The 12159-nt window shown below is 25.0% G+C and overlaps 2 protein-coding genes across 2 annotated transcripts; one reads left to right on the top strand and one right to left on the bottom strand.

Annotated features, from left to right (window-relative positions):
• Positions 1–258: 258 nt before the first annotated feature.
• FPOAC1_004256 (uncharacterized protein) lies at positions 259–1431 on the top strand (the record flags this gene model as incomplete). The annotated part of the gene is made up of 3 exons (XM_044848808.1): positions 259–912; positions 964–1318; positions 1388–1431. 3 exons carry the CDS (start codon positions 259–261, stop codon positions 1429–1431), a joined length of 1053 nt encoding a protein of 350 aa, XP_044707518.1.
• Positions 1432–9241: 7810 nt separating this feature from the next.
• Positions 9242–12099, bottom strand: FPOAC1_004255 (uncharacterized protein; the record flags this gene model as incomplete). Its single annotated transcript, XM_044848807.1, has 4 exons — positions 9242–11065; positions 11123–11250; positions 11800–11928; positions 11985–12099. 4 exons carry the CDS (start codon positions 12097–12099, stop codon positions 9242–9244), a joined length of 2196 nt encoding a protein of 731 aa, XP_044707517.1.
• Positions 12100–12159: the final 60 nt, after the last annotated feature.

The raw sequence follows: 12159 nt of genomic DNA, 5'->3' as shown, positions 1-12159 counted from the left end.
AATTGAAACTGAATTCCTTTCGCCTGGACAAGGACAATAACATAGGGTAGGCGCAAATTCGCCCTCCTACTTCCATTAGGTACCTGTTTAGCGTTTGACTCTTCTCGTTAATGTTATTGGTTACTATGAAGTGGCTTGCGGCTGAATCGAGACAAAAAAGTCTTAGAGAGAGCGTTCTCCAGTGTCGCTGTCCATCGAATGCGGGGTTATCTTCTGGTTCTCGAGGACATCCGGCCTCATTCAAGTCAGCGAACGACGATGGGTTCCATCGATCCAGATAAACCAGTTTCTCTACTACATCCAGCGCCTGCGACACCCATTCCGACGACGTCATGGCATACCTACCTTTCCTACGGCGCAGGCCAGATAGAGTACGATACCATTGTATCGCAACGAAACCCGTGTATTCGAACACTTCGACAGGAAAGACGCGCAAAGAGCAGGTGGTTTCTACAACCTCCCGCCGCTCAAGGAATGCCGCAATTGGGTGCTAATGTCGAATCTACACAAAGCGCAATGTTTCCATACCCAGAAGCTTTCAAGCAAGTCATGTTTCCAGTAAATCCTGTCCCGCGACGTGATGAGGAACATGGAGATACGGATGGTAATTCAGTTGATCTTCAAAACCCAAGGCCACCGGAAACAGAAAGGATAGAACAGAGGGCTCTTGTGTCTACGTCTGTTTTCGGCATTTCACGTACTACAGCTATTGAATTCGAGTCAAGGAACCAGCCGACATATGTTGTTTTGGGCATATTTTCACGTGGCGCTCTCAACCCGAAAGAACGAATCGTGTTCATTGATAAGCCAGAACAATTCTTCTCAAAGCTCAGGTGGGGGAGCTTTCGCCTGCGTGGGATGAGAGGAACCCTACTATCTTTGAAGCATCTCGCAGCATTCAGGCTTTACAAGGTACGTCCGTGTCAGTCACCAACAGGTCTCGGATTATACTCACAAGTCCAGTGCGATGTTAATACCGGGAAACATGACCACGTCAACCTAGATGCTAACGGGGTTGCTGATTTATATCTTCTGTTGAGTACATACAAGAGCTGGCATGTCCCCCAACATATCTCTCGAGCTTGGGCAGATTGGACTCATCGCACGCTAAACAATCAGCGACTCGACGTCCTAGAAGGTGGATACGCCCTTGAGCTGGTTCTAGACTGGTCGATTACACGCATCACAATCGTGGTCTTGGTACCTGTTCTTCTGAGCTTGGCCATTGGGATATGGCTCAACGCGAAGGATTGGACGGATCTTGCAACGATACAGACGGCTTGGGGTACTGCTTCATACATCGTTACGGCTGGCGCTTGTGAGTTGACTGATATGCCTAATGATATAGGTAAAACACGATATGAAATCTGTAGCTAATAGACAATAGTGCTTGCAGCGATGTTGGGATTCTTGGACATTGCGGATAAATAATGGCCGAAGGCCTGATTTGTTGCCTTGTGCAGCTATTGTGGAAGTTGTTCAGTGTACCTTATATTCTATGCTCTTGTTTCATCTATATCCTACTCATCCCATGACTGTTCTTAGCTCGTTGTTTAACAGTATATTAGCCCAGTATACATCTGGGACTCTAGAATTAAGAGCTTCCCTGTAATATTCTATTAGGTAAAATCCTAAAGTAAGGTACCTTTTAGGTTTAATAGTTTATTATAACCTTATTTTAATAATAATTATAAAGAAAAAAGTATAAAAAAGGCCTTTAAAGTTAAAAAAAAAAAAAAAATTAAAAATAAATTATTATTATTATTATTAATATTTTTTAATTAATTATATTATTAAGATTTTTTTATATTTTAATAATAATTATATTATTTTTTTTAATAATAATAATTTAAGCATTTAATATATTTATTTTTTTTTCTTTATAAATAAAGTAAAAAAATTAATATAATATTTAAAATATTTTAAAAATCTTTAAAATAAAAATATATTTTTATTTTAAATAATAATAATATTTTATAAATTTAATTTTTACTTTTTATAATTAAAATAATTAAAATCTTTATAATAATTATAATTTTTATAATTAATAAAATATATTTAATTATTAATTAAATCTTTAAAGAGAAATTAAATATATATATTAAAAAGGTAATTAAATTAATATAAATTTATTAAAAAAAGTAATAATTAAAAAGCTATAAAAAAGAAAAAATATTAATATTAAACCTTTAATATAATATATTAATAACTTTAATATAATTATTTATAAAGAAAATTAATTTTTAAAAAAATTTTATATTAAATTAAGATTTAATATAAAGATCTTTTAATTTATATAAAATAAAGAAAACTATTAAAGCTTAAATTAATTTATTTAAATCTTTAAAAGTATATTTAAAATAAAGTTTAATAATTATCTTATTAAAGAGATTAAAGTTATTTATATAGTAAATTACTTTTTTAAGAGTTTATAAAGATATTTTTAAAGCTTTATTAAGACTTTATATATAAATATTATTAACTTTTTAATTTAAATAGACTTTAAAGTATAATATAATAATTAAATCTTAAATACTTAAATTTAATTTTTTTAAATAATTTAAAAGCTTAATTAATATATAATATATAAAAATTAATTATTCTTAATATTTAAATATTATTATAAGAAAATTAAAAATAAAATACTATTTAAGTTTCTTATTAAGCTATAAATTATATAATTTATAAATAAATTAACTTTTTCTTTAAAGGATTAAATAGCTATTTATAGGCTCTTTATAACTTAAAAAGAATTTAATTCTTTATATTATACTCTTTAAGGAAATTATAAAATAAGAATTTAATTTTATTAATTAAGCTTTAAGAAGCTTATTATTATTTATATTATTATTAAAATATCCCTAGAACTTTATATTAAGCTATTTATAAATAATACCTTAAAGACTTAAGATTTAAATTATATTAAGTATTATTTATATTATTAATTTAAGTATTATACCTTAATATACTTAAATAAAGAGACTATTATTATTTTAAATTTAATTTAATTTCTTTTTATAGCTATTAATATAAATATTACTAAAGTAATTAAAAGGCCTTAACTTTAGAAATAGAGATTTTATAAGGCCTTAAATATAAATTAATATCTTATTTTAAAGGCTTTAATTTACTTAAGGTCTAAGTAGAAGGCCTTATTTACTCTTTTTAATATAAAGGCCTTTTAAAGCTTCTTTAATCTTTATAATTTACTTATAATAAATTAAATATAAATTAAGTCTTTTAATTATTAATTTTAAAGTATTAATAAAATTTAAATTTAATATATAAGTATTATCTTATAGTTAATTAATATATATAATAATATTAATAAGGTAAGGATATTTTAAGTTTATTTTTACCTTATTAATATTAAGTAAAATAATATAATATTAAGGCTTCTATAGATTTAAGATTATAATCCCTAAGTATTAAAATAGATTACTTTAATTTAAATATATAATATTATTAAATATAATATTAAATTTAATATAATTATAAAGAAAATAAAGAAATTTATAAAAAATAGCTTAATATAATTTATTACTTATATTACCTTAATTAATTTAATACCTTAACTAGAAAAAACATAACTTAAGGCTATAACCTTATAGAGCACTACTAGCCTCTATATTAATCTAGATAAATACTTCTTTAATATATAAGAAGTTAAATATCTTAGCTTTATAATTACTTAATAAGGTATTAAGATAGACCTATTTAAGGTTAAAGTAATTATAAAATAGCTAGAACCTTATAATATATATAATATATAATTATTTTTAAGATTTATAAATTTCTATAGAAGATTTATTAAAAACTATAATAAAATTATTACTCTTTTAATAGATTATATAAAAAGAAATATAATAAGCCTTATATTATTAAATTATAGTGCCTTTAATATATTCTTAATACTTAAAGTAGCCTTTTATAAACTTTTTATACTTTAATATTTTAATCTTAAATACCTCTTATAAATTAAATTTAATACTTTAGCTTATATATTAAATATAATCTTTTTATAATTAAAGCTAAATTATTAATACCTTATAATATATTATTTAAGAAAGCTTTTAAAGACTAAATAATATTATAATATCCTAGATATTAAGCTAATAGCTATTATAAAAGCTTTTTAAAAGTAAAAATAATTTTTAATTTATAATTAATTTACTATTAAAGTTTTAATAAATTATCTTAATTATAATTACTTTACTATAAAATTAAAGCTATAATTATAATAATTATAAAAGATTAATAAATTATTACTATATAATTTTATTATTAATTATTAATTAAGTAAACTAAACCTTATTAATAGTCTATTTAAGAGATTAAACTATAAGGGGGAAAATAAAGCTTAAAAAAGAAGTTAATTTAATAATTATTTAATTTCTTAATAAATTTATAAAAAAAAGTTCTTAAAATTATAATAAATTAATAAATATTAAAGCTAAACTATAAAAAGGCTTAAATAAGACTTATCTTAAGACTATAATATATAAAAAAAGCTTTATTATTATAATAGCTTATAGTATTCTTATAAAGATAAAGATTTTATATACTATAAAGACTAAATATAATAAAAGAAATAAAAAAAAAAGCTATTAAAAGAGGCTTTAAAGGAGGCTTAAGAAGGGAATTTAAAAACTTAAAAAAATTTTAAAGAATTATTATTTTTAAATAAAATAATAATAAGATTACTATAAAAACCCTAGAAATTATAAAAAGGGTTATTATTATATTAAAAGTAAATTTTTATATTTTTAAAAATAAAAAAAGAAATCTTTTTATTATTTTATAATAACTTTATAATAAATTATTAAAGAGTTATAAAGACCTATAAAAAGATTTAAAGCTATTATTATTAATTAGGCTTAAAATAAAATATTAAATAATATATTTAAAATTACTATTTATATTAAATTTTAAAACCTTAGCTATATAAACCTTATAAAGAACTTAAAGTATTATTATAATTAAATTACCTTTAAGAAGAACTATCTATAGACTTTATTATAGACTTATTCTCTATAGAAAGGTTAAATAATAAAGCTTATAATAATATTTTAATTATTATAAATTAATTTATAAAATATACTCTTTATATATTAACTTTAAAGTAATTTATAAATAATAATTTTATAAACCTTTTCTTATAATATATTTTTATAGATTATAATTTATTAAAAAGTATTATTATTAATTAAAGATTATTATTATTAATTAAAGATTATTATTTATAAATAGATTTTAAAAAAAATTTTATTATTTTATTATAATTAAAAAGTAATTTAATATTATATTTTACTTTTAAATTAATAATTAAATAAAAAAGCTAAATTAAACTTTAAAATAATATCTTTATACTTTCTATAATAATTAATAGACTAATTAAGCTATTTTATTTTTTATTATTTAATATATTTATAATATTAACTATTATATTACTATTAAAGTAATATCTATAGAATTATTATAAAGATTTTTTCTTAAAGAATTAAAAAATTAAAAAGCTTAATAAAGAAAAATAAATATTAAAATATTTTATTAAAAAGAAAAAATATAATAATAATATATTTAAATATAGTAATTACTTTATAATACTTAGAATATTTATTTTAAATATTATAATTAAAAAAAGATTCTTTATAAATTTAAATAAAAAAATATAATTTTATTATTAATAAAAAATCTAAAAATAAAAAGACTTAATAAAAAGTTTATAAAGAAATAAATAAGACCTTATTAAATCTTAAAAGAAATAAATAAAAAAAACCTAGTCTATAGACTATAGCTTTTAAAAAGGTCTTTAATATATAATATATTTTATATTAGCCTATTAAAACTATAAAGAAGTAATAAAATATTAAATAAAATAATAATAAGATTATTATAAAAACCCTAGAAATTATAAAAAGGGTTATTATTATATTAAAAGTAAATTTTTATATTTTTAAAAATAAAAAAAGAAATCTTTTTATTATTTTATAATAACTTTATAGTAAATTATTAAAGAATTATAAAGACCTATAAAAAGATCTAAAGCTATTATTATTAGTTAGGCTTAAAATAGAATATTAAATAATATATTTAAAATTATTACTTATATTAAGTCTTAAAACCTTAACTATATAAACTTTATAAAGAATTTAAAGTATTATTATAATTAAATTACCTTTAAGAAGAACTATTTATAGACTTTATTATAGACTTATTCTTTATAAAAAAGTTAAATAATAAAGTTTATAATAATATTTTAATTATTATAAATTAATTTATAAAATATACTCTTTATATATTAATTTTAAAATAATTTATAAATAATAATCTTATAAATAATAATCTTATAAATCTTTTTTTATAATATATTTTTATAGATTATAGCTTATTAAAAAGTATTATTATTAATTAAAGATTATTATTTATAAATAGATTTTAAAGAACTATTTATTATTTTATTATAATTAAAAAGTAATTTAATATTATATTTTACTTTTAAATTAATAATTAAATAAAAAGGCTAAATTAAACTTTAAAATAATATCTTTATACTTTTTATAATAATTAATAGACTAATTAAGCTACTTTATTTCTTATTATTTAATATATTTATAATATTAACTATTATATTACTATTAAAGTAATATCTATAGAATTATTATAAAGATTTTTCTTTAAAAGATTAAAAGATTAAAAGGCTTAATAAAGAAAAGTAAATATTAAAATATTTTATTAAAAAAAAAAATATAATAATAATATACTTAAATATAGTAATTACTTTATAATACTTAGAATATTTATTTTAAATATTATAATTAAAAAAGTGTCACGGGCTGAGTCCGGCGGTACGGGTGGACAGGGAACGCTTCGGGCGTAATAGGTTCTATTGCTACGGATAGGCACTGCAGGCAGGTCAGGCTCTATTAACAAGACGTAGCTCAAGGAGCTACGTTCAGGATCTGACTGGCGGTCTAACTAAGGTTACGGCGATAACGCTATCGCCACGTGATCTGATCCACTTGTGGCTCTAGGGTAGGTTGGTCTGACTTCGAGCTGTGACAAAAAAGATTCTTTATAAATTTAAATAAAAAAATATAATTTTATTATTAATAAAAAATCTAAAAATAAAAAGACTTAATAAAAAGTTTATAAAGAAATAAATAAGACCTTATTAAATCTTAAAAAAGATAAATAAAGAAAACCTAGTCTATAGACTATAGCTTTTAAAAAGGTCTTTAATATATAATATATTTTATATTAGCCTATTAAAACTATAAAGAGGTAATAAAATATTAATAAATTTATAAATAGAATACCCTTTTAAAGAAGATCTTATTTATAAAGTAAAAAGAATTATTTTTTATAAGGACTTAATATATAAAAAATAATATTTAATTAAATAAAAAAGCTATAAAGAGTTTAAAAACTTTTAAGTATTTTAATATAATTTTAAAAGTAATATTCTTATATAAGCTTATAAAAATAATTTATAAAGAAAAGAAATAGTAATAAAATAATATTAATTTAATTTAAATTTTATTTAAAAGGGATAAAAGTCTTAATTAATTAGTTAAAAAAAGCTAATAAAAATTTACTAAGTTTATAATTTTAAAATATATAGCCCTTAAGTTAATATTAAGTATATAATAATATTATTAATTATTAATTACTTATTAACTTTATTTTTATTATCTTTTTCCTTATTAAAAGAACTATTTTTATTTTAATAAGCTTTTTATAGTATTATATCTAGATTAATATAAAATAACTTAAGAATATTAATTTCTTTATTTTTAATAAAAATAAGCTATTACTCTTTATTTATATTAAATCTATTAAGAGTTTACTTTAAAAGACTAAATTAAATAATATAATTTAATAAGTTATTAATATTTACTAAAGTTAATAAAATATAAATTAAAATAGAAATAAAATACTTAATTTACTTAATATAAAGATACTTTAAGGTTATAACTATAGTAATATTAATTAAAATTAAAGTAATAATAATAATAATAGCCTTATATATAGAAATAGCTTTTTTAGCCTTTTTATATAAAAATCTTAATATCTTAAGAAAAATAAAAAAATTAAAAAAGAAATAGTAATAAATTTATAATAAAGTATTTATATTATTTATATTATAATTATTAATAAATATATTTTCTTTAAGCTTCTTTTTAATATAATTAATAAAAAAAAGTAAAAAGTTTTAATATTTTATAAAAACCTTATTATAAATTAATTATAATTTTATAATAAAAATTTTAAATTTCTTATTTAAATATAAGGCTTATTTAAAACTTAATAGTATTTATATTTATTAAAATTAATTAAAATAAAAATTAAAAAAATATTTTAAGTAATTTATAGTAAAATTATTTATTCTTTATAAAAAGAATATATTTAATTAAATAAAAAAAGTTAAGTTTAGCCTTTTTAAAGAATAAATATTTATTAAGGTCTTAATTTATAATATACTTTAAGTAATATATATATATATAAATATAAAAAGGCCTATATAAATTAATAGTAAATAAGATAAAGAAATTTTAAAAATTAAGGAAAAATAATTAAGAAAAAGAAATATTTATATTATAAAATAATATAAAGATAAAATAAAAGTAAATTAAGCTAAAAAAAATATATATTATTAATAAATTAATAAGAATATAATAAAGAAATTATAGCTAAATATAAATATAAAAAGGTAATTATAAAGATATATATAATTAAATAAATAAAAATTAAAAAAGAAAAAAAAATAAAAAAAAATAAATAAAATATAATTATTTATTTTTAATTAAATAGCTTATATTTTTATAAATTATATTAATTTCTTTATTTAAAAAGCCTTTTTTATATTAAAAAAGAAATTATTATAAAATATATATAAAAAAGCTAATAGCCTTAATTAAGCTATAAGTAAATTATAATAAATTAATAGCTATAAGACTTAGCTTTATAAAAAGAAATAATTTATAATATTCTATTAAGTAAAATCTTAAAATAAAATATCTTTTAAATTTAATAGTTTATTATAATTTTACTTTAATAATAATTATAAAAAAAAAAGTATAAAAAAGGCCTTTAAAGTTAAAAAGGAAAAAAAATTAAAAATAAATTATTATTATTACTATTAATACTTTTTAATTAACTATATTATTAAGACTTCTTTATAATTTAATAGTAATTATATTACTTCTTCTAATAGTAGCAGTTTAGGCCCCTGATATTCCTATATATGTTTAACGAGTATCTGGTACTTTTTGACTTTCTGAAGTGGGAGCACATGCCAGTATATTGACAAACGAGACATGACAAATCTCCGCGCCCAGGCAATCTCAACCGAGTGACTGATCGTCGAAGGTGAAATTGCTTCATGATAGCCAGCTTCCGATTCCGAGTCAAATCTCGACACATCTGGTGACTTGTAACGCAGTTCGCTCGAGAGTGCCACAATTATAGGAGCTTGGATACTTCTGGTGCGGGAATCGAGAGGAATACTTTGAAGCATGGCCAATATGTGTAGAGCCAGTTTCATAAGCCACTCTTCCGTTTCATCCCGACTGGGTACGTGGGAGGCGGCCTCGGCTTGGAGGATATTCTGAGGGTTCCATGGCTGATAGCGTTGGATGAGCAAGTCTGGGAAAACTCGGTACAGCTGAAGTAAAGAAGTATACCAAAACACTTCATCAAGTATCTTGAAGTGCTCGGGCGTTGTGTGAGGGTCCCCCAGTACGACGATAGTAGTAGCGTCAAGAGGACGATATCCCAATATTCTATGTTCCAATCGGTGAGCCTCATCCAGTGTCTCGCGGAGAAAATTGATGTCCGTCTCGCGAATGAATCGTAACTGTGGTAAGCGCTTACGCAACTTGTATATGAGTCTACTTGTGTCCGTGAAGATTCCCACAGCTCCTCGAGTAACTCCACTAAAAGGATTCGGTGTGATGATTGAGTTCGGTGGCAGCGGCCCAGATGTGCGAGACAGCCCAGCGGCTGAATTCCCCAGTCGTTCAGTATCGGTAATGAAAGACAATACCATGGTCCAATATTCCAGGGCTTCTTGTATAAATGAGACCACCGAAGTAGTTCCTGCTGAGGAGGTGTATGAGTCTAGCGTCGCCCATATTTCATTAAACTGATTTGGCACAAGATCTGTCGGATTAACCCAAGACGATGTGTGGCCTAACAAAAAGGATGTCAAAAGTCGATCTTCCCGCATGGGGGTTTCTTGAATGTATTCAAGGGCAAGCACGCGTTCCCGTGCTGCAATCCTGGAAAAGGACGGAATCTCATTGGAAAGACATGACGCAGCCATGCTTTGCATAGTGTGATGTAAAGCCCCAGACGACTGCCACATGGCCTGGATGATGATTCTGATGATACTGGAGTTGCTATCCCATGTGCAGTACCTCGGGAGAACGTCTTGGAAAAAGTATGTGGACAGGGAAGAAGAGACATCGTGTATCTCGCGAAGGCGGCTTGACGAGGGGACACTGATAGTCTGACGGCTCATGTCTTCTGTGTCATTACCGTTATTTTGTTTCTCTTGTTGCATAGCGAATGTATCATCAGTGATTGATATGGAATTCGAGTCCTGAGCTGTCTCCTCAACGTGACCTTGTAGAGGAATAGAAAGCCAATCAGGCACTTCACTTTGAAGCAGAATCCTATTGAACGTTGCATCCTCTAAAACATATAAAGAAGAGCTGTCTTCTAAGCAATTATCTTCAAGGTTATAGGATTCACTCCATCGCCCAAACAGAGGACCGGTTGGGTGATCATGGGAAACGACTGTAGTGGGGACGTCTTGTCCGTTCTGGTGACCATCAGTAGAGAATAATCCATCCTGTGCATCGGTTGCGTTTGCGGTAGCCTCTGGCATAGGGCTGTTCAGGATGGTTGGTACAGCAGCTGCTATCTCTTGTGGGGTATCGCTCTGCTGCTGTTGCATCTCATGCTTATATGACCACCGTATGTTCGCGCTATAACCAGAACATGCTACTCCACGAGTCTCGCAGCGGACACACGACGGCTTTCTTTCGTCGCATTTGGCCTGAGCATCAACTGGTAAGTTTCCCGGACTTCTTACCTGCTTGGAATTGATACTTACTCTCAGAGCTTTGCATTGACGGCATCCCTGTCGTGACTTCCGATGGGATGCCTTTGTTTGTTTTGTAATCTTGGGTGGTGACGGAAACATGTTGTCAAGTTGGAAGCTCGAAAAGATGACAAGATTGACTAGTAATGCGGAGGTGTTAATATGATCAAAGGTAATGTTACCCCTCCCGTGCCGATATGGAGGGGATAACTCGGTATCTTATCTGCCAGCTAGACTAGGTTAACTACAACACGTGTGCTAATCTGATGCTACTCTATCAAGCGATTCAGTTGAGTGTGTCATGGCAGCATTTACGGCATATGCTCCCTCATGAATAATTGCTCTTGTATTAGTTTCAAATGCATCTAAATATAGTCCATGGTAGGAATCCATTGATATAGTTGTAGTTTCTCCAAAAGTGCAACGTCGCGATGGGGACAATATCATTCCATTGAACTCTAATTTTAAGTTTATTGTATTCTGCTGTATTTCCTGTTTATAAATCTGCTGATTTGCTGCCTGAAATTGCACGCTGATGACTAGAGATATCCACAACTCATCACCAATCTAACTTCTTATCCCCACAGTCAATGGCTGCGCAAACTGTTACACCATGTCAGATCCTCTTGTTCGGATAAAACTTAAAAGATTGCTATGTACTCCACTGGGTAAGCTAGTTGAGGACTTACGTGATTCTGCTCTGGTAGTCATCTGGTCATTTGGCTGAGCTTTCACCTCGGCTGGTTTAATTTCACAACCTCGAATCCTTTCTTGTTTGATGTGACCTTCTACTATAGAAGCGATCTTTTTCTGATACTCTGTGAAATATGTTAGTAATTGCAAGTCATTAAGCTTCGTGGGAGCGTATACTCACGACTAGTCGAAACTAAGTCATAGCCAAAAGTAGTCATTTTCCTGTGCTTCTCCTCAAGATCCTGAATCCTCCGCATCAACTCTTGTTCCAGATTCTCCTTGGTTTCCTTGTCCATGTGAGGGCTCTCAAAACCTTTGGCTGAGTACACGTCACAACGAACGGATGTTTTGGTAGC

This window comes from Fusarium poae, chromosome 2, assembly GCF_019609905.1.
Source record: "Fusarium poae strain DAOMC 252244 chromosome 2, whole genome shotgun sequence".
Lineage (NCBI taxonomy): Eukaryota > Fungi > Ascomycota > Sordariomycetes > Hypocreales > Nectriaceae > Fusarium > Fusarium poae.
Note: the sequence above shows the minus strand (reverse complement) of the source record. Positions and strands in the feature narration are given on the sequence as shown.